Source organism: Peromyscus leucopus, chromosome 6 (assembly GCF_004664715.2).
Source record: "Peromyscus leucopus breed LL Stock chromosome 6, UCI_PerLeu_2.1, whole genome shotgun sequence".
Taxonomy (NCBI): Eukaryota; Metazoa; Chordata; class Mammalia; order Rodentia; family Cricetidae; genus Peromyscus; species Peromyscus leucopus.
This window is the reverse complement of record NC_051068.1, coordinates 7,308,743-7,332,496: the sequence shown is the minus strand read 5'-3', so window position 1 is coordinate 7,332,496 and position 23,754 is coordinate 7,308,743. Positions and strand designations below refer to the sequence as shown.

At 46.4% G+C, this 23,754-nt stretch overlaps 1 protein-coding gene across 1 annotated transcript; it reads right to left on the bottom strand.

The window, feature by feature from the left end:
* Positions 1-1,513: 1,513 nt before the first annotated feature.
* Tnfsf10 (TNF superfamily member 10) lies at positions 1,514-22,796 on the bottom strand. The gene is made up of 6 exons (XM_028875810.2): positions 22,652-22,796; positions 16,996-17,217; positions 11,260-11,391; positions 8,300-8,342; positions 3,282-3,386; positions 1,514-2,227 (listed from the first exon to the last, which is right to left on the bottom strand). The coding sequence occupies exons 1-6, from the start codon at positions 22,664-22,666 to the stop codon at positions 1,782-1,784; spliced, it is 963 nt and encodes a 320-aa protein (XP_028731643.2). The 5' UTR covers positions 22,667-22,796; the 3' UTR covers positions 1,514-1,781.
* Between the last annotated feature and the right edge of the window lie 958 nt (positions 22,797-23,754).

The following is a 23,754-nucleotide window of genomic DNA, read 5'->3' as shown; positions in this document are numbered from 1 at the left end:
GCATCTGGCTCCCAGGGCATGTAGGGGCAGAATCTGGGCTCCATGGGCCGGGGCGGCTTCTCCAGCCTCTTTCTTGGGCTGCTCTCATTCATCGCCTGCAGTTTTCGTGAGTTCTTTGGGCAAGCTACATCTTCAAGGACATTCCCTCATGGCTGACTTACTCCAACTAGGTCCATTTTCCACAGTTTAACTACCTCTCAAGCAGTTATTCAAATTTTGAATGTGTAGTAGACAAACCCCTGTGACCTAATCCTCTCGGGAAATGCCCTCAGGAGACACACCTAAGGGTGTGCTCTGTTAATCATCACGGTAAAGATTAGTCACCACTGTCAGCGAGGCTGCAGAAAGCTACGACTTCTGGAGACCGGTCTACCTTGAAGCTCTGATGTGTTTCTCAAGAGTGGATCCAATTGTTCTCTTTCCTCCAAAAGTCTGTTTCTCAGCTCTCAGCATCCTTAATTGCTTGTAGCTCTTAGTGTAGAGTTGAGGCCTCCTGGGCTTCCCCCATCCACATTAGCATGTCTGTTATTGTCCTGGTTCAGCTCAAGGGTGACTCTAAACAAGTAATGCTAAACAGACAGAGAATTGTGCGTGCATGTGTGTGTGCGCGCGTGCGTGCGTGCGTGCGTGCATGCGTGCGTGCGTGCGTGTGTGTGTGTGTGTGTGTGTGTGTGTGTGTGTGTGTAGTAATAGCAATTAATGAAAAAAGAGGCCATGAAATTGAAGAACAGTATGGAAGGATTTATGGGATGGGAGGGTTTGGAGGGAGGAAATGATATCATTATAATCTCAAAAAATAAAAGAAACAATTTTATAAAAGAATGTATCCATGGTCTTTCTTCTGGAAACTTCCCAAAGACTAGGCTTCTCTGGACCTCACTGGGTCAAGAGAATTTTCTCGAGCCATACATTAAATTTCAGAGGTGTCCAATCCCTGTTAACTTGTGGATTTTGAGCCATGAACACATATTTTGTATGATCATGGGACACAATGTTGTTATCACAGAGTTCACACTTGAGAACCACATAATAAGTTACCATAGAAAACAGTTACACACACACACACACACACACACACACACAAATCTCCTAATGGTCCAGGTGAGAGATTCTGTGATTTTTTTTCCAACATAATATTTTTATTGATTATTTACTGATTATTTAGACATTTTGCATAAATGTAACATAACCGTAGTCACACTTGCTTCCTGGTCCTCTCAGGCCCACCTCCACTCTCGTGAATTCCCTCCTAAAAGTCCATCTTGTGTTCCCATACACTCACTGCAGTACGGTCAAACTCCCAGGCCAGACCCTTAAGGAGAACCGAGTCCTTCTCTACTCACGCCCGACAGTAGCCATCAGTGTGGTGAGCTACACTTCAGCATCCATATCACAACTTTTAAGAGTTGTCTTTGATGGCCGGGCGGTGGCGGCGCACGCCTTTAATCCCAGCACTCGGGAGGCAGAGGCAGGCGGATCTCTGTGAGTTCCAGGCCAGCCTGGTCTACAGAGCAAGATCCAGGACAGGCGCAAAGCTACACAGAGAAACCCTGTCTCCAAAAAAAAAAGAAGAAGAAGGAAAAAAAGGGTTGTCTTCGATGACTTCCTGTCTAGGCTGCTACTTTTTGGGGATTGGAAGGGGCCTGGAGGTAGAGGTTGTCACAGAAGCCTATTACGTCTCTCAAAACTGAGTTCCACGTGGGACCTGGCAACAGTATAAACCACAGACATCAACCTAGATGACTGGACATTTAGGGCTGTGTGTGATCGCTGCAGGTCATTTAGTTAATTAAAAAGGCTCCAAAAAAACTGGCTTCTTGGTCCAGGTCCACCAAATTCTCGTTTGTCACAGAAACAAAAATCCTGTCATTTTCTTTAAGCTCAAACAGCCCCCCTTGATAGATGGAATAGAGTCCGTATTCTGCATCTCTGGACCAACAGCTGTTTCTGGCACTCTTCATGAGCATTATGGGGTCTGGGTAGCTGGTGTATTTGTAGATGTACTGTACCATTTGTTTGTTTCTCCCTCTGTCCTTTGAGACTGCCTTGGAAGTGTCTTCAGCCTCTTTAAACCGGAAGTACGTCTGGGAATAGATGTAATAAAGGCCCTCTTCCTGGATGATCAGCTCTCCATTTCTCAAATGTACATAGCTGAGGAACGAGTGCCCTTTCTTCGATGACTCCCAGGATTCTATCTTCTGGCCCAAGATCTTTCCATCCTTGGAGACTGCATGAAAATGAGAAACAGTTTGCATCAAAGCGAGGAGATCCCTCACTGCTCAGCTCAGTCAGTGTTCACCGAGCTTGCCAAGATGCCATCCAAAACCAACTGCCTACCATTTCAGTCTGACTCGGGTTACAAAGGCTGTTGTTATCACATCGAAACAGGGAGGCTCCTGTACCACTTGACCTGCTGTAAGAACCTCACCTTTCAGTCCCCCATTGGCCAGCTATCCCCACCCCCACACGGCAAAGGCTGCCAGTCCGGTGGTTCAAAAGTGTCCCCGTGGTGGGAGATCCTAGTGCCTCGTGGTGAAAACAAATGCTGTGAATTTAAACTTTTGAGGAGAAGGAAGAATTGATACAAATGAAGAGAGAGAGAATATTACTTTAAAGTTGAAGGAAAAAGCCTAGGTATAGTGCTGCCTGCCATTCCAGCCCGTGGAGGCCTGAGACAGAAGGATCTGGAGTTCAAAGCCAAGAGGGGGAGGAAGAGAGCCAGGCAGCCGCACCAGCAGCAGTGAAGGCCGCCCAAAGGGAGTCTGGAGCAATGTTCTCTCAGGCCCACTTTTCCTAAGGCCAGCTACGGCAGGAGAGTTACCAAGTGTGTCATTTTGTTTCTCAGAACAGTCATCTGATACTTGATCATTATTGAGCACTTACAGTCATAGAAATATTTCAGATAAAAGTTAAAACTAAACTACTTTGGACAATTCTAGCCTCACAAATGCTAGATGTTGTCCACACCCAACCCAGCTGCCAGCCCCAGCCCCACCCCCTGCCAGCCCCAGACCTACCCCTGCCAGCCCCAAGACCCACCCCCTCCAGCCCCAGACCCACCCCCTGCCAGCCCCAGACCCACCCCCTCCAGCCCCAGACCCACCCCCTCCAGCCCCAGACCCACCCCCTGCCAGCCCCAGACCCACCCCCTCCAGCCCCAGACCCACCCCCTCCAGACCCAGACCCACCCCCTCCAGCCCCAGACCCACCCCCTGCCAGACCCAGATCCACCCCCTGCAAAGCCCCAGACCCACCCCCTCCAGACTCCCTCAGGATCTTACTTGGAATTAAGGCGGAGCTGCTTTTCCGAGTCATTCCAGTAATGTGAGCTGCCACTCTCTGAGGTTTTCCACCTCTGGGTGGGAAATTAATACTTCGCTGCTTTTCTAAAAGACACAAGACAGAGAAACATCAACACTTGTCAAAATAGCTCTCAAATACACTGCCCTGCTCACACCGCTGTGTCTGACCAGGGGTCTCGAGCACAGGGCCTCCCTCCTCAAACTGACCCTATAGTTTCTTAAAACAGCCCACATAGTGGGGCTCGAGGGGCTGCTGGGACCGAAGACCACTGACCTGGGTTTGAGCCCACCACCCGCATGGCAGCTCACAACTGTCTGTAACTCCAGTTCTGGGGCAAACATGAGGATCTGAGTTTGGATTCTCAGCAGCCACCTAAAGACCCAGACACTGCCTCGTGCCTGTGTCCTGAGGTAAGAGCATCGGGGAGGAATGAATGGAGACAGGGTCATTAGGGTTGTCTGGATGCCAGCCAGCCAACGGTCTCTCTGTGAGAGACATATCTAAAGGGAACAGGCAGAAACTTAGAGAAGGACTCGTGACAGCCTCTTCTGGCTTCCCAAAGCAGGCACACACACCTGCACACACATAATAGAAATCCTATACCGTCATGTCTTTTAAAACTTAGCTTCAGAACCCCATTTCTGCTTACATTTAGTTAAGATAAATCATATTCTATCAACACACAAATATTGGCAAGGACAAGAAATTATCCACACTACACAGAGTTGTATAGATTCCGCTGAGTCCTCAAGGAACGTGCTATATTTTATGAAGCTATCAGAAAATAAAATAATTATCCTCCTGCTAGTCCTCCCCCTCCCCCCTCCTGCTGCTGTGTCCTCCCTCCTTCCTCCCCCCTCCTGCTGGTCCTCCCCCTCCCCCCTCCTGCTGTCCTCCCCTCCCCCCTCCTGCTGGTCCTCCCCCTCTTTGTAAACAGTCCTCCCTCTACTTACACATCTTTCTATTGGTGTATATTAACTGTATAAAGTAATGAGTTTCATTATGATACTTATATTAAGTGATAAAACTTAATGTTTATTAGAGAAAATTAGTAAGCGCACAAAGTGGGTCACATGGTCTGGTAAATACAGTGTTATCCCAGTCCTGTGCTGTAATATAGATGCTTCAATCACACTTTCCACAAGAACGTATCCAGGCAAGTGCAACAATATCCTGAAAACACTCCTGTTAACAGTTTTCCAAATCTTATGACCTAAGCTCCCCCTGAATATTTTAGGGTTCTCATATACTGAATAGCACTAAAACCACAGGAACCAATGTCCAATTACCAAAGTATTAGGTCTCAAAGCAGCATCTTCCAAAGTTCTTACAGTAGCTGCTTTGGGACTCTGGCCACTCTGAGTAAATGCTAGCTGCTCAGCCTTCAAAGATAATTTTGCTAAGAAAGTTCTTTGTTGTTGTTGTTTTGGTTTTTGGTTTTTTGGTACAAGATTACTCTATGGGGGGCTGGAGAGATGGCTCAGAGGTTAAGAGCACTGACTGCTCTTCCAGAGGTCCTGAGTTCAATTCCCAGCAACCACATGGTGGCTCACAACCATCTGTAATGAGATCTGATGCCCTCTTCTGGCTTGCAGTCATATATGCTGTATACATAATAAATAAATAAATATTTAAAAAAAAAAAAAAAGATTACTCTATGTAGCCCTGGCTGTCCTGGAACTCGCACTGCAGACCAGGCTGGGCTAATATTCAAGAAAGAAAGCTTCACAACGACAAGAACTTCCTTTTTCTGTTATTTTTACTGTGCCTGGCTAATAGCGAGGGATCCAATACCTGTTGGATGCGTAAGTTCCACATAGATTTCTCTTAAGCCCTAAGATACAACATTATTTAAAATATGTATCATCTGGCTACAATCATATTGATTCAACAGTGACAAACAGGTTTGAAACACATGTTACTGTTTTAGGGAGGTCAAGGGCTTAAACGGGAAAGTTAGCGGTTTGGAACTCGGCTGCTGGAAACCCTATCTTCATCCAAGAAGTCTGTAGTAGTTTTCAGGATTCACTCCGGAAACCACATTCTCAACATCTCAGCCGAGAGTCAGGGCTAGAGGTACACGAAGAAAACCAAGACCAGGCAGACAGGATGAAGGGCCAGAGATCCAGCCAGCAGCCCTCCTGAAGCACTTCTGGTTCATCCCAGACTTGAGGTCTCTCAACTTGGTTCAGCTGGGCTCGCTCCTCCGGGCTCTGCGGGAGGCTCTCCGCTAGCTAGCTCACCTCCGCTCCGGGCTAGCTCACCTCAGCTCTGGCCTTGCTCACCTCTGCTCCCGGCTAGCTCACCTCTGCTCCGGGCTAGGGCTAGCTCACCTTCGCTCCCTGCTGGCTAGCTCACCTCCGCTCCCGGCTAGCTCACCTCCGCTCCCGGCTAGCTCACCTCTGCTCCCGGCTGGCTCACCTCCGTCGCCTTCCTCCTCTCCCTCTCGAAGCTCTGCATACCTGAGAGCCACTGGGCTCCGCATTTAACATGTGTAGAAAATGTCTTGATTATATCCACTCCTCATTGCCCCTGACTGGTCCGCTCTTCCTGGTGAGCCCTTCTTCCCGGGTGTTTTCCCTTCCTTTTCTCACCCCTGTCTGTCTCTCTGTGTCTCTTCCTGTCTCTGTCGCTCTTGCTCTCTCCCTCTCAATCTGGTTTCCACACATGGGGAAAAAAACCTGCGTTTTTTTCTGAGTTTGTTTTATTTTTGCTTAATACAAAGTCTCCGAATCCATCCGTTTTCCTGCAAATGACATAACTCTGTTCTTCATGTGAAGAGTACACTGTGTACATGTGACAATTCTCTTTCTCCACCCACTGATGTGCACCAAGGCTGCTTTGGTGACTTGACTATAGTGAATAGTGCAGCAGTAGACGACATCGATGTGCAGGGATCATTACTGTAGACAGATTTGAGTCCTTGGGGTGTATTTTCAGGAATGGTATAGCTGGTTGTGCAGATGCTCTATTTTTAGATTTTTGAGAACCCTCCATCCTCATTTCCACAGTAGATGGACAAATTTCATTCCTACCAACAGTGTATAGAAGGATCTCCCTGGCACTCTCAGTGTTTATTATTTTTATGATATCCATGATGACTGAGATGGGGGATGAGACCGTGGGACATCTTTCTCTCTCCTTTCTTTGTGTGTGGTGTGTGTGTACACACGGAGGGTGCACGTATCATGCACCCGTGTGCAGAGGTCAGCAGAGGATGTCAGGTGTCTTGCTCTGTCTGATTCCCCACTTGGCAGCCTGGAGTCTTGCTAGCGCTTCTCATCTCTTTCCCTACAGTGCTAACAGATGCAGCCATATGTGTGGTCACGCCCAGCTCTGTGTGTGAGCGAACTCCTACCCTCTCATCTGCACAGCGGGCATGCTTACCTCTGAGCCATCTCTCCAACTCTCTCGAGAGACAGGGTCTCATATAGTTTAAGGTGACCTCACATTTCCTTTGTAGCTGTTAGCTTTGAGTTCCTGACTCTCTTCTTCCACGCCATATGTGCTGTGAGTGCCCAGCTTCTCTTGGATTTTAAAGGCAATTTTGCTGGATATAGTAGTCTGTTTTAGGCATTGTATAAATGTGTGTGTGTGTGTGTGTGTGTGTGTGTGTGTGTGTGTGTGTGTGTGTGTTAGAAATTAACCCTCTGTCCTATGCGAAGCTAGCAATGACTTCCTCCTACTTTGTAGGTTGTCCATCCCTTCAATAAACTCTATCCCTTGCTGTACAGAAGTGCTCTAATTTCATGAAGTCCTTTTTGTCAGTTGACAGCATCTTTGTGAACGGAGTCCTTTCCAGAAAGTCCATACTGGTGTCTGTACCTTCTTTTCTCTGATAGTTCCAGAATTTCAAGTTTTACATCGAGGTCTTCCATCCATTCTAAGCAGTTTGTCTAGTTCCATTCTTCTGTGTGTGGATATGCGCATTCTTTGGTGAAGAGACTTTTATCCACAGTGTATTTTTGGCCTCTTTGTCAAAAATCAAGTATCTGTCGCTCTGTGGGTTATGGCTGCTCTCTCTGTTCTGTTTTTGCATTATTGCCATGCTGGTTTGTTGTGATGGTTCTGTAGTATAACCAGAAATCACCACCAGCATCATTCTTTGTGCTCAGGATTGCTTTGGCTATCTGGGATCTTACGTGCTTCAGAATGAATCTTAAGATCGTCTTTTCTGTGCTGTGAAGAATGCCATTAAGATTTGCAAAGATTTTCTTCACAATTATTTCAATGTGGTAGAAGAGAAGACAGTACATGGATAAAGTTGTATATAAAATACAATGAGACAATAATAAGAAATAATAAGATAATGGAAATAATAAGATGCAGGGGAACTTACTTAGAAATGTTCTGAGAAGAGAAATTTGTGGGCAAAAGAGCCATGAAGTAGTGAGAGGAACGCTGGCCGGGAAGGGAGAGCCAGATGGAAGGTTTGATAAGCCAGCCTGGGGAGGAAGCAATGAGAAGTGGTGTGAAGAACGTCTGCTGGCCGTGAGCAGGATGGTGAGCATGTGGTCTCCAGCCGAAACCACAGCTGAGACCGTGGGAGGTAGATAGGTGTCTGGGGAAGGAGTGACGCAGTGAGGGCCTTCAGGGTAAAGAAAAGCGTTGTGGTCGGAGGCAGAAAAGATGAGTAATTTTTGGAGGATTTTATCTATTTTACTTCCTGCCAAGTTCTAGGTAATACTTAACATGGTTTATTTCTAGCGTATTAGAAAAAAAATAATTAAATAAGTTAAGAAATTGAAGTAAAAGGAAACTTCATATGGAAAAAAATAAGATAAAGAAAGAATAAAGTTCTGACTGTGAGTAGGCCATGAAGTTAATCCCAAGCTCTCCAGTCCTCGGCACAAACAGAGAAAGAGAATCAATAAGCAGTTAAAACAGTGGGCAGAGGTCCTAACTGGTAAGTATGGACGGGAGCAGAGAGGCCAGAGAGCTGTTCAGCTTGTGAAGCAGACACTAGCAAGTAGAAATAACAACAAAATGTTACTACCTGGAACTGTAGAAATGGTTTCCCCAAATGTCCTCAAAGTCACCTGCAAATGGCATGGAAGAAAGCTTGTTAGTGCTGCTAAAACTTCAACAGGATGCATGTGCTTCTAGGTTTTCTCTCTGACGTGGGATGGGATGCTTATACGGTGGTATCAATATAGAACTTCTTTTACCCAAGCATAGGTATCTGTGGGGGATGCCATGACCAAAGGGTGGTCTGCAAGTTCTGATTGACACTTGCAGCAGATGAGAAGGAGGGGCATAGCTTCTGCTTCAGTCAGCCATATCTCCAAGGCATGATTCTCCATGAAGCTGATGATAACCATGTCCCGCCGCTCAGTGTGGAGCGTGTGTGCATATATGTGTGTATGTACGTGTGCGTGCGTGCATGCGTGCGTGCGAGCGTGTGCGTGCATGTGTGTGTGTGTGTGTGTGTGTGTGTGTGTGTGTGTGTGTGTGTGTGTGACAGAGCCCAGCATCTGGAAGTGACTAGCTAGATCTGAACTATAGGATGTAAGCAAGGCACAAGGCACTTGGTGCCCACAGATAGGATCACTCTATGAATGTCTGACTTGGCACCGCCATGTTTTTCTCTACTTTTGATAATGTTAAGTTCATGCCCAAAGAAATAATACCTTGCTAAACATCTCATGACTCCCCATCCCTTTGTGGTAACCAATGGAGAAAACCAGTACAAAGAGAACACCGAGCCTTTCCATGTGGGGAGCAGAGCTGGTTTGAGTCATTATACTTCTGTCACTCATTATACTTCAAGTCACTCTTGATGTCTGTGCTGTCATTGACACATCACTGCAAATGTCACAAACACATCAGCCATGTACCTGTGCTCTCTGTCTCTCCCGTCTCTCTGTCTCTCCCGTCTCTCTGTCTCTCCCGTCTCTCTGTCTCTCCTGTCTCTCTGTCTCTCCCGTCTCTCTGTCTCTCCGGTCTCTCTGTCTCTCCTGTCTCTCTCTGTCTCTCTGTCTCTCCTGTTTCGTCTCTCTGTCTCTCCCGTCTCTCTGTCTCTCTCGTCTCTCTGTCTCTCCCTCTGCTTCAACCCCACCCCAGCTGTGAGCGTTCACTGGAGGACCCCATTGGCTCTGGAGAAGGGACAAGGAAATGGGTTTGAACATTCACCCATTTTTTTCTGTTTTTCTTTCTCTTATTCTAGCACAGGAAACAAGGAAGGAGGAGGGAAAGGAAAAGAAGGGAGAGAGACAGGAGAGGAAATGAAAGGGAGGTAGGGATAGAGAGAGGAAGAAAGCAAGAAACAGAGAAAGGATCATTCTACAATGACTACAAGCAGGTCAGGTGACCATGAGTCAAGACTTCGCTCTACATCGCTTTAAGGAGGTTTAAGTAACTTAACTGATCTGACATTCGATGGCTTTATCTGTTTGAAAATGTGTTTAAAAGCATAACAAAGATTCCTTCTTTGAGAGCTGCTCTCAGAATTCACTGGGATGCTGTTCAATATAGGCAGATGTTTACAGGAAATAGAAGGCGTGTCGTGCCTAAGCAGATGTGGAATCTTCTCACACGCTCACATCCACCTGATCTATGCTCTCTCTCCCAGTTTCTCTCTCTCTGGGTGTGCAGGATGAGTCTGGGAGGATGAGAGGGACTTAGTGGGAAGTGACATGGAAAATTCATCATCATTCCTTTATATCTTCTCCATGGTTGGCCCTTGTGTCTGCCAGCACCCCAGCCTCCGGACACTAGACCCACTCATACCCCGGCCTCCAGACACTAGACCCACTCACACCCCCCAGCCCCAGCCTCACTAGACACTAGACCCACTCACACCCCGGCCTCCAGACATTAGACCCACTCACACCCCGGCCTCCAGACATTAGACCCACTCACACCCCGGCCTCCAGACATTAGACCCACTCACACCCCAGCTTCCAGATTAGTTCAAGTCTCTCTTCTTGATGGCCCACTGAACCCCTTAAGTAAAGGGCTTTGTAAGTCACATCTCTGAGTTTCCTCCAGAGCTGTTCAAAGCCTGGGCTTTTCCTAGATCACATTAATCATCCATGGCGCCAAGTCTGGGAGTGCTCACAGAATGCTCAAGTGGAAAACCACTTAGAAGCCACATTCCAGGTGATGCCTGGACTCTACTGTGAATACTGCTCGAGTTACCCACTGAAGCCTGATCATCAAGACAATACTGTTTCCATGGAACGAACAATAGACTCCCAAGGTTGTCTGGCATACAACCTTCTCCCACACTGGGAATTCCCACCATATCCTTAGATGGTGATGTCATGTATGGGGCCTCTTAGTTTGCAGAGTATTTTTAATATTTGTGCCTCCATCTGACCTTCTCAGAAAGGCAGAAGGCAAATATTTGTAAATGCCAGCTTCCTAAGAAGGAAGCAGGCAGAGAAGAAATTGGTCTGACTTAATCTAAAAGTAAAATCAGCTAACCACATTCAGTAAACTGAACTGTTAGCCAACCTGAGCTTTCTGCCAGAGATCCCAGGGTAGCAACATGCATCAACAAATGCATTTTTCTAACTTGTCATGTGTTGACAATGAATTGAGATAACCTCACCTCCAATTTCTCAAAGTATTCTTTTCATTCACACACAAAAAGCAAATGTGCATTTAATTCACAAAATCAGCCATGTGTGATGAGTAGAAAATACACCATTTGGCCTCTTTTGTCTTCTGAATAAAAGTAAATAAAAACAAACAAAGAGACACCAGGCAACCTTAAACACACGTTGTCTGTGTGTGTGTTCCCATAACAAAACGCAAAGCCCCAGGAGGTGGCTGGCTAACCCAGCCAGGGCTGTCTTTCTCTGCCATCTGATATCAGGTATTGCACCATGTTGGGAGAAATGACTTAAACCCTTTGGGGCTTGGTTTCTTCATTTGCAAAATACAGATTTCCAGACTTGAAGGTTTGAAAACTCTTTCCCCTCTGACCTCAAGTTCCTGCTGAGTACTTACCTCTTCAATAAGCTGATACAGTTCCCTCTTAGCCTGCAAGCAGTATCTGTTTTCTTCCTCAGTGGAGCCCCAGGAGTCCTCTTCCTCCTTTAACAAGCACGATATTCCACTTCTGGAGTATTTGTTCTGCAGCTGGGTGGAGACAGAATATAACTGTAATGAACACATCCTTTTTCCTTTCACCCATTTGGAAGCTAAAAAAAAACCAAAGTGATGAAAATTGACAGGAGTTGGGGTGCCATGAGTAGTTTGTGGTTTAAATGAACATAGGCGTGCTGCCCGTTGCCCATTGATATTAACTAAGCGGTTGGGTGTGGTACAAGGACTACAGGCATCCTGGCTCCCTGTGTTCTTCACTGCCCATCCCTAGCAGCCCTGTGTTGCTCTTGCTCTCCCTCACTTGCGCTTGTTTCTCAGTACCTTAGGTAATGACTAAGGTTTCTTACAGCTCTGGCATTGTGTGGAATGTCACACATTCCTCGAAAGCGGAAACCTGCCTGTGTTCAAATCCACTTAAATGCCCAAGTTCCTGGACTCTAAGCACTGAAAACCTCTATGACAACCACAGATGACAGCTTAGACATTTTTATGACATTCACCACAGAAATTACATAAAATTTGGAAAATTGAAAATGAGAGTCCCACCCTCCAGAGATCACAGTTGTCAGCTTTTGGGTGTTGGCCTTACTAGACATTTCTGTGCATAAGTATTGATTTCTGGACAAAAGAAACAGAAAGGAAGCCTCAGCCCCTGGTCCTCATTCACCTTCAGCACCTGCAGGTGCTGAACCAGTGCTGGTCTCCGAATGCTGAATGACTAATGATGAGCACTTTGCTGTCTCCCTCCACATCCTTACTTCACCACATCCTTTTTTTTTTTTTTTTTTTTTTTTTGGTTTTTCGAGACAGGGTTTCTCTGTGTAGCTTTGCGCCTTTCCTGGAACTCACTTGGTAGCCCAGGCTGGCCTCGAACTCACAGAGATCCGCCTGCCTCTGCCTCCTGAGTGCTGGCATTAAAGGCGTGCACCACCACCGCCCGGCCTCACCACATCCTTTCTACCTCAGGAAACATGCCTAAATGAAAAGATTCTAAGCTTTATTTGAAATTCCTGCAATTTTTTGGTCAGAGTTTTGAAAACCTTAATTATACAGACAACTATATGAGTCAACAGAGGATCAGGTCAATCTGAAAATAAGGTGAACTTGTAATGTGTGCAAATTGATGGAGCCACATGTGCAGAGAGACGCAGTCTCGCTCTGTTTATATTGTAAAGTTAACACACTTTAGTGCGCTGCCTCAGAGCAGTAAATATAGCTGTGCTCCAATCTCTTATGTAAACTTAGAACTAAAGAATGAGTATAGGTACATCCTTTTTTTCCCTCAGAAATATACCAACTTGGGGCCAGCAAGAGAACTCAAAGGACCAAGGTATTTGTCATCCAACCTGAAGACCTGAGTTCAATCCCCAGGACCTACAAGGTACAAGGAGAAAACTAATTCTTCCAAGTTGTCCTCATGTGCCCCCTTATGTGACACACACACAACACAACACATTACTAGCTAGCTAGTAATAAGCCTGAGCCATCAGCCAAGCATTTATAACTAATATAAGCCTCTGAGTGATTATTTAAAAGTGGCTGCAGGGTGGGGTGGGACGGGGGAAAAAAGCTTCTGATTATATAATGTAAATAAGTAAATAAAAATAAATGTAATTTTAAAAAGTTTTTTAAAGAAAGAAATATACAAACTTAGTATGGGGAAATGACTCAGTCAGCACAGTGCTTGTCAGACAGGCACGAGAACTTGAGTTCAGTCTCCAGAGCCCACATGATAAAGTCAGGCCTGGAGGCATAGGCCTGTAGTCCCCATTCTGGAGAGGAGGAGAGAGCTGGATTCCTGGGGTTGGCTGATGAGAGACTAGGGTGAGTTCCAAGTTAATCTGAGACAGTGTCTCAAAAAAACAAAAGCAAAAGAAGGAGGAAGGAAAAGAAAAGAAAGAGGAAAATGTGGATGGTATTCGAGAAATATCAATAGAGGCTGTGCTCTGGCCTACAGTTATATGCATATGCACTTGTGTATTTGCTGGCACACACACACACACACACACAGAGAGAGAGAGAGAGAGAGAGAGAGAGAGAGAGAGAGAGAGAGAGAGAGAGGAACTCTTATAAGCATGCCCTCTAGTTAAAAAAAAATCATTATAAGCCATAATTTTCAAAATTATTTTCAAATAAAAGGAGAGTGCCTCAATTTGAAAAACTTCCAGCTGATTGGGATAATCAAATTCATATTCCCTAGGGTGTACAAACAGCATTGCCCCAACAGACCACTCTATAGATTTTGCTTAGTTCATTTTCCCTGAGACTCTTCCTTGGTCTTGCGCTTCCAAACAAGACACCAAGTTGGATGTAGCAGGGCATCCTGGGCAGGACAATGTGCAAATGTTCAGAGTCCATATGTGCCATGGTGGTCAGGGAAGAGCCATACCTGGCATCCACAGCCCGGGCACTAACCCTACCCTGGCTCCAAAGCCCTGCCTAAGCTTTGCCAATTCATTTCTGTGCCGAGGGTTCTGGACAAGGAGTGTGGTGCTCATAGTCCCTTCCAGTTCTCAAAGTGGGCACAAGAAAGCTAAAGCTGGGTGGTTTATTCTCATCGATTTCACACTCCTAGTCGTGGGGCTTTCTGTGACCAAGAAACGCACAGGGTGAAAGGACACTGACTCTCGTCCTCTGTACTCTCGTCCTCTGTACTCACACCTGTATTTGTGTCTGGGTTCCACTTGGCATAAAATCCAACTGCTTTCTTGTGAGCAGTTAAACCCAAGTAACTTCCTTATTACAGACCATTAGTCAAGACACACCCAGTCCCAGGGAAAAGAATGGCTGAAAGCCAAACCATTGTGTTCTTACTTATTGTCAATACAGGCACTCCACGGGCCTAAACCCAAAACATATTTATTTAAAAAAACAAAAGTGTGTGTGTGTGTGTGTGTGTGTGTGTGTGTGTGTGTGTGTGTGTGTGTGTTATTCCCAGTACTGTCCCTCAAGAGCTATATACCTGCCTTTTTTGATGCAGGGTCTCTGACTGGGACCTGACAAGCCCCAGGAATTCTCCTACACCCTCCTCCAGCACGGGGACTACAGGTACATGCTGGGTAATGGGATTCAAACGCTGGTTCTCACACTTACACAGTAAACACTTCACTTTATGAGCCCCCCAAGACATATTTCAAATATCTGGTTAACATCCACCCCACCCTCAGCCTTGTGGCATTGAGAAATGTGATATTTCAAACTTCTGATTTTAGTTCAGATACATACTACTCTACCTGCCAGCATTTCAAAGTATGACTTTTCTATGTGAGAATTTTTCACTCACTTTAAAAACATTAAAAAAAAAAACAACCAAAGGTGTGGGACCAGAGGCCTCCCTCAAACAATGGGGGAGATTGCCCTTGCTCTCAGTCACGCACCACACTTGGTACTAAGACATGATTGCTGAAGACACCACGCACGTGGTCACAGGGATGTGGAGAAATCAAGCAGGAACTGAAGCTTTCTCACTGCAGACCAGCTCTCACTGCTCACCTCACTGCAGACCAGCTCTCACTGCCCATCTCACTGCAGACCAGCTCTCACTGCTCACCTCACTGCTGACCAGCTCTCACTGCTCACCTCACTGCAGACCAGCTCTCACTGCCCATCTCACTGCTGACCAGCTCTCACTGCTCACCTCACTGCAGACCAGCTCTCACTGCCCATCTCACTGCAGACCAGCTCTCACTGCTCACCTCACTGCTGACCAGCTCTCACTGCCCATCTCACTGCTGACCAGCTCTCACTGCCCATCTCACTGCTGACCAGCTCTCACAGTGTCACCTCACTGCTGACCAGCTCTCACTGCCCATCTCACTGCTGGCGAACTCTCACTGCTGACCAGCTCTCACTGCCCATCTCACTGCAGACCAGCTCTCACTGCTCACCTCACTGCTGACCAGTTCTCACTGCCCATATCACTGCTGACCAGCGCTCACTGCTCACCTCACTGCTAACCAGCTCTCACTGCCCATCTCACTGCAGACCAGTTCTCACTGCCCATCTCACTGCAGACCAGCTCTCACTGCCCATCTCACTGCAGACCAGCTCTCACTGCCCATCTCACTGCTGACCAGCTCTCACTGCCCATCTCACTGCTGACCAGCTCTCACTGCTCATCTCACTGCAGACCAGCTCTCACTGCCCATCTCACTGCTGACCAGCTCTCACTCCTCACCTCACTGCTGGCGAACTCTCACTGCTGACCAGCTCTCACTGCTGACCAGCTCTCACTGCTCACCTCACTGCTGACCAGCTCTCACAGTGCTATAAGGTGCTATGCAGGCTGCTGGGAGAGGAAAGCATCACCAGTTTGATCTAGTTGTCAATCCTGCAAGCTACATTAACAAGTGGCCTGGCGAGCTCTGCCCATGGGTGCAGTCATGGTCTGAGTGTTATGGGGGAACCATTTTCTTCCTTATTAGAGGTAAGTCCCACTTTACAGGGGGAAAACTGGGCCTAGCCTATAAATCTAACAAAGAAGCCATGGCCAGGGAGGTCCTAGGTCCTAGGGGAACACTGCAATTGTTTTGCTAAATAAGCATTGCATCCAACTGTCATCTAAATACATATTTCTGTATCCATAGGTTATTACAGCTCTCATTTCTCATCAGATATGCATCCTTGTATGTAGGACAGCAGTTATTACAGAGATTCACAACTCGTCAAAGTGTGAAGAAGAGATATCCATGGAGCTCTCAGACATAAGTGGGCAGCCTCCATCCTTCCCTGGCCTCAGTGTTCAGGGAACTCCAGAGCAGGGGTCTGAGGACAGCTCAGCCAGCAGAAGGCTTGTTCTGTAAATAGGGTGGCCCAAGTTAGGTCCCCAGAATCCAGGACTGGAGGGGAAAAATCAGAAAGTTCCCAGTGGCTTGCCAAGTCAGGGAGTTCAAGGTTCAGTGAGAGACCCCTTCTCAGAAAAGTAAGGGGGGGGGGAGACTGAGGAAGACAGCTGACTTTGACCTCACACTTCCACATTGCATGCTTCTCTCCCCTCTCTCCCTTCCTCCCCCTCTCCCTCCTCCTCCCTCTCCCTCCCTCTCTCTCCCTCCTCCCCCTCTTTGCCTTTATCCTTCCCTCTCTCCCTCTTTCTCTCTCTCTCCCTCTTCCTTCTCTTCCCCCCTCTCTCCCTCTCTCTCTCTCTCCTCTCCCTCTCTTCCTTTCTCCTTCTTTCTTTCCCTCTTTCTCTTCCCCCTCTTCCTTTCTCTCTCTCTCCCTCTTCCTTCTCTTCCCCCCTCTCTCCCTCTTTCTCTCTTTCTCCCCCCTCTCTCTCCCCCTCTCTTCTTCACTCTCTCCACCTCTCTCTCACACACAAGAAGGTACTCTAGAGCCTTTTGCAGAAATCATGTGTGTGTGGTGGCGATGCTAACTGACATCACCAAATGCAGACACTTTGGAAGCTGCTGACAAAGTCCCTCAGGAGTGCTGTTGCATCTACCGGCAGCTTCTGGAACTTGTTCTCTAACTCCACCTGCTTGGGAGTCTTTCAAACTTGTGCTTTCATAAAGTCCTCTCCTCGTTAGTAGTTAGAGTCTGCGACTGGAAAGGGCACGTTTTAATCCGCAGCTAAGATGTTAAAGAGGAGCAGGCTGAGAGGCAATGAGAGAGAGGAGCTGCTGAGAGCACATGACTACTAACCTGCTTCATCTCGTTAGTGAAGTACACGTAAGTCAAAGCCATAGACAGGGCTTGCAGGAGCACTTGCAGGAGCACCATGCAGATCACCATCGTCCAAAAGAGCTGGCTTAAGCTGGGGCTCTTCACGGTCCTCGTGGAGGGCATGGTCATGTCCAGGTCTGACCTCCCACAGCAGCGGTGCAGCCCAGCAGCAACTGGGAAGCCCTCAGTTCCCTGTAGTTTCTTTTCATTGTTGAGAGCAAAAGTGAAACTGAGTTTACCGCAAGTAGAGTTAATGGAAAAACAAAACAAAACAAAACAGAACAGACTGCATCTACGCAGCTCAGGAACTGAAGAAGGAAGGTTACTCAAAAATTCTCCCCAGTCACCCAATAAAAAACTGCGGCTTGGGTTTCAAGCAAAACACAGTGGTGCTCAGTCTGACTGCCTTCAGGCAGCCCGTGGCAGTTCTCAGTCTGACTGGGGGCAGGTCCCTGCCTTTCCTATACTAGTATGGCTCTGCCAGACTGAAGTCCCAGGCTTTGACACTGGAGAAAACGTGTTTTCAGGAAGGTGAAATGAATCATTCAGGACTGGCTCTCAGGGGGTGCCTAGTAAATACCGACTAAGAGGGCGGAGCCACGGCCTGCTGGTCAACCTAAGATTTGATGGACAGTAGGTATGGATTCCAAAAGAAAAAGAAGCGTATCTGAGTGAATTAGAGGAGTTATACTCACTCCCAAACAAAAACCATCCAGGGGGCCGGAGCGATGGCTCAGCTGCCCAAAGCACTGTGATGCGAGCCTGAGTTCCTGAGATCCACGCCTGGAACCCATGGTAGAGGAGAGGACAGAGCCCCCAAAGTTGACCTCTGACCTCCACACACACACTGTGATGCGAGCCTGAGATCCTGAGAGGACAGACTCCCCAAAGTTGTCCTCTGACCTCCACACACACTCTGTGGTGCATCCAAGCCTGCACACAGACACATTTAAAATAAGAGCATTCACCATAGCCCAAGATGGACAGGAAGAACCAATAAATGCTGTGTCAGAGAAAGAACAACCAGAAACAAGTGGCACTAATCGTATTAATATATGTAATTCAATACATTCGAAATACTACGAATGCCAACATGTAACCAATACATGTGTCTCTATAGTGAGGGTTAGGAATGTAGCATGAGGACCTGGGTTTAATCCCAAGAATTACAAAATAAATACAAATAAAGAAAACAGGAATATATGTGTTTTTATTTTATACTTCAGTGTATTGACATACTTAACTCTAACTCTTCATCTGAAACACTTGATCTGCATTTAGACTTTCTGATTTTCATTTTTTAGTTGTGGCGCATTCCAAAAAATTTTCAATAATTACATCAAATATGAGTCTTTAAATTAAAATTAAAGCTGGAGGATCAGAAGTTAAATGTCATCCGAGGTTACCTAGCAAGTTCAAAACAAACCTGGGAAACATGGCTATCCTCAAAATTTTTTAATTGAATGAAACTAAAAAATTAGTCCCTTAGCCGTCCTAACCACATCTCAAGCGCTCAGTACCTGCCTGTGACTAACACAGGCTGTTTACACAACACAGGCATGAAAGCACAGTGTTGCCCAGTGAGGCCTGACTTGAGAGCCTTTGAGAAGTAGTTCTCCACTGTGGTCCTGGAATTAAACTTCCCCCTTCTCTTCCAGACAGTCTCCCACTGAACCTGGAGCTTGCCTCGGGGACCTTCCTGCCTCTGCCTCCCAGGCACGGGATTACAGCCACATACCACCAGGACCACCTGGGCGTGTCGGGAGTCCACGCTTACACGCAAACCATCTGAACCATCTTCCCAGACCCGACTGTCACCACTTTTCTTCATCTCAGGAGCTTAAAATGACGTTTCCGTTTGCTTTTTACACTTTTTGATTATTGAAATCAAGAGTAACCTTTGTGATGTGTAAAAATAACATAAATCAAATAGCCATATTCCTTTGCTAGTGTATTAATAGCCATATCTGTGTTTTTACTTCTTTTATAATAGTATTTCTATTCTTTGACTGTTTATACAATGACATAGTCAATTTCAGTTGTCAACTTGACATTCCTGAAATGATGGAACCTCAATTAAAGAAGTGGTTCCATTGGACTGCCCTCTGGGAATATCTGTGGGACATTTTCTTGATTGTAATTGACATGGAAAGACTCAGGCCACTGTGAGCAGGTGAGCCTGGGCTGTATAAGAAAGGCAGCTGAGCAAGCTAGGGAAGCAAGCTAATCAGCAACTCCCATCCCTGGTCTCTACTTCAGTTCCAGCCTTGGCTTGCCTCAGAGATGGACTTCAGCCAGAAGCCAGATAAATTCTTTTCTCCTCTGGTCAGCATTTTATCACAGCCAGGAAAGCAAACCAGGGCAGACAGCATATCCTGTGTCCACATGTCCATCTAACACTGCCTCTCTCCTTAGTGCTACCACCACCTCCCCTCCAGCTTCATGTCCTCTTTTTATTTTTTATTAATAACCCTCTGAGTCCAGTTAGTGCTGTGGATATTCACATGCGTGTGTGGCCATGCACTGGGTCGTGTGCAACCTGCCAGCCGCCCCAGCCCCCAAAGAGACTAACTGTGCCTCCTCAGCAGGCATCAACTGCCAATGACTTTCCTGAGGGGTGGGATTTCAACAGCCCCAGCCCCCTCTTTGCTGGATTTTTTTCAGCATAATAGTTTTATTGATTATTTGGGAATTTCACATGATTCACCCTGGTCACTCTTACTTCCCTGTCCTCCCAGGCCTCTCCCAACCCTTGCAACACCCGCCCCCCAAAAAAACCAAACAGAAGTCCAATTTATGTTTCTTATATACTCACTGGAGCATGGTGACACTCCCAGTGGCCAACCCCTTACAGAAAACCGAGTCCTTCCCCACCTGCACCCTGCCAGAAGCCATCAGTTGTGGAGAGCTACACTCCAGCATCCCTGTCACAGTTTGTTTTGGTTTGAGACAGGGTTTCTCTGTGTAGCTCTGGCTGTCCTGGAACTCACTCTGTGCCTACACATGCCACAAGCATTCTGGCTTCCGTAACCAGATGTAATGGGTTTGTATATTGGTATGTGTGAAGCCAAAAAAGCATGACCAGGACACAAGAGTGGAGAATGGTCCGTTTTTCAACACAAGTAAGAACAGTATGGCACTTGTTTCCAAAGCAATGTCCTTTTTCAATAAAGAAAGCATAGGGCTGTTATGTGGGAATGTTATACAGATTCACACAGAAAACTGCTTGGGTGGTGGACACATTCCTGCATGTTCAGCTCAAGACATACAGTACTGGGAATGTTCGGTTAAAGATCATAGTTTAAAAAGAAAAGATAGCAGCTGGAGAGAAGACTTAGCAGTTAAGAATGCTGTGCAATCAGGAAGACGAGAGTTCAGATCCCAGCACCCACGTAACAAGTCAGACACTCACATGTGCCTATAACCCCAGCTCCAGGTAGGGCAGAGACAAAAGGGTTGCTGGGGCTTGCTGCTCCCAGACTTGCTGAGAAAATGAGTCCTGGGTTTAGGGAGAGACCTTGCTTCAAGGGAATAGATGAGGACAAAGACATACACATCCACACATCGTTTTCCCTTTATTTTGTGTTCTTAAAGCAAAGTCTCACTATGTACCACAGGCAAGGCTCAGATTTACAATCCTCCTGCCCCAGCTTCCCTAACTCAGGGATTACAAACACGTGTCTGCATACTGTATATTCTGTAACCTTCTACCTAGCTCCTCTATCAAGTCTTTCCGAAGCATTTAGCTTTGTGTTTTGAGGTTCAACCCCCTGTTTCACTCACTGGCTGCCATAATATTTAACTGAATCATGTGATGCCATCAAGTAGCATATTCAGTATGGGAGTCCTTGAACTTTTGCTAGAAGTGTAGGTTGGTACAGAAAGACATTAGCGTCTAGAGGGTACTTTCAAGCTATCTGTATTCAGGCTTCAGCCTGTATACTGTGCAAACATAAAAGAACTAGTTGTGAGTCAGCTTACCGGAAGTCAGAACAGAGGTCTGTTGGTGAAGTCTATGCTTTTGTATACTTTCCCCTGATGCCCTGTTATAGGAATGTCAGTGACATGAGAGGATGACACATTTGTCACATTTGCTGTAGGCAGCTCCTGGCACAGAGCCTGCCTCACTGTGCACACCATACACGATGAGTACACATGAGACTCTCTGCAATCTCCAGGCTCTTTCCCTGCAGAGTGGTCACAAATGTGGGGCTCTTTAGCCCCCTTTCAAAGTGTAAAAAGAAAGCTCTCACTTACTTCTCTGTGCATGAGTTCCCGTACGTAAGTGCTGAAGCTGAAAACATATACAAAGTAGGATTTCAACCGATTATAACAAAGCTAATACCTGAAAGAAGCCAAGGGCCTTCCAGAGGTCAAGCTGAAGCTCAAGGAGTCTTGGTGATATTTGGCTTTTGATTATCAGCCGTTTCCTGCTATGAGTTTCTTGTGTGCTATTGTAGCTTTTCCATCATTTATTGGGCACCATTTCCCCTCTGCTAAAGGAATATTGAGATAACCTCATGCGCTGACAGCTATGCACAGCCAGAACCCCAGTTCAAGCCTCCCTGTAGTTATCATCATTGGCAGCATCCGGCCAGGTCCATCCCCAGACGGAGGAAAGTATCTTATCAGAGATACCTCTGTACTCTCTAAGAACAGACTTACGCATCCAGACTACCTGTTTGAGAAGGCCTGGCGGATGTGCCAATTAAGCTTAACTTCCTCCTTTCCCAAATCTTACCTCTAGTTCCAGATCTCCCTTTAACTATCACCAGAGGCATCCAGCTGTACACAGGTTGCCTGGTGACCAAGCACACCTTCCCCCACCCTGCAGAAAAAAACTGGCAGATAGCCTGGACAGATAGGAGCCACAGGAAAAAAGAAGACAGTTTTATTTTCTCCCATTGACCTAGCAACTTATAGATTCTTAACATTTTCTACCAATCACATTTAAGATTATAGTTGAACACATAATATCCCTCTTCTTAGATATTACCTGAATTTAGCCTTTAGTTAATTCATTTCCCCATTGGGATGAAAATAATAATTAACAATTATTGCCCCTCTTTGTGATTCTTATCACCCCTCCATTTGACCCTGGAAGCCTGGCTTTGCACTGCCAAGGGATTACTGCTTGTAAGTGTACATATACCGGGACTCCCAGGGCACAGGAGGACAGAGAAGATTTGCAAGAATAAATGACTGAACCTAAGAGTTCGGTGTGCTGAGATTCTATTTCCCGAAAATCGTCCTCGCCATTCACAGTTCTCTCTCCTGAGCCCCTGGGATGCTCAGGAGATGCTCACAGTTTTATTTGTGATTGAACACGAATCAAGTCTCCAGGCTGCTCCCTCTAATATTAGACAAGACGTAAGTAACAGTGTTAGTTCTGCACCCAGGGGTGCGATCTTAAATGTAAATTTCCAAGTAACTCATTAAGCAGAGACAAGAAGGAAAGGTGGTAAAGGAAAGACTTGCTCAATGAACACAGAACTCTATGAATGACAGTTTCAACAAATCCCAACTGTTTCAGTGTCAGTCAGCCAGGAGCGATTCAAGTAAATGGAGACAGAGATGACAAGTGTGAAAAGGGATGCTGCCATCTTGATAGGGAGGGAGGAGATGAAAAACTTACATTTGAGTCTGTCATTTCCAGAGACACCACCACAGTCTGCCCACACACTGTTCAGGTACGTACATCACAGGCACCGCTACACTTGACCTTCAGCGCCGCATCTAGATCCGTTCATACTGCCTTTACTGGAAAGCGAACCAGTGGCTACTGGCCAACCCGCCAGAGCAGAATCTGCTCAGTGTCTGGTTCCTCGTATGACTCATGAGCCTTCGTAACCCACCACTGGTTTCTGTATCATGTGTTTCTGCCCCTGACAGACAGAGCTTAGGTTCAAGGTCCAGAGACGAGCATCTGACATTTTTAGTTGCTCTGGTGATAAGCACACAGTGCTTCATAGGGTAAGGAAAACCCAACACAAAAAATAAGTTGCATGGTAGTTAGTTAGTTCAAGGAAAATCCTTGGGTAGCGAAGAAGAGCTGGGGATGACTTGTGACCCATGGAGTTCATAGTGACTCAGGCACCAGATGTGGACTGTCCCAGGCTTCTGCCCCACTCTGGTGATCTAAAAGCAGCTGCAGAAATGGAGGCTCCAGGACCTCTTACTCCCATTCAATGTAAGCCAGGTAAGCCAGGAAGTCCACAGGACTAGAAGGGACACTGTTCAGTCACAGGAGCACAAAGTTATAATTGTCAGGTCAAGTAATTCAGGGAACACTGCCTTTCTGTGCCAATTTTCCACAAATGTGCTTGTACACACTTCCAGGAAGTAATTCCAGGAAGTAATGTGGAAGAGGTACTAATGCATAAGATATGCTTCCCATCTTGGAAGTATTGGTGGCCGGGCATCTCTTCTTTCTCCCTGAAATGCTTCCTATCCTAACACAGAGTTTGCAATTGTTGCAGACAGTACAAAGAAGGGATTCCTGTAAAAGAGAAGACGATACAGAATTTGAGCCCATGAGGACCGAAGGAAAGCTGGTCTGCCGGCTTAGCGAATACCAAGATGCTGAAGAGTGCATGAGAGCAGCAGAAACATCCCAGCTTTTGAAAATAACTCCTAGTAAAGATCCCCAGAGGCATAGCCAAGCATGCTGCATTCTTACTAGCAAGATGATGCTGAGGACTGGCATGGATGGTGTCGTCACTGAAGATAAGGTGACCT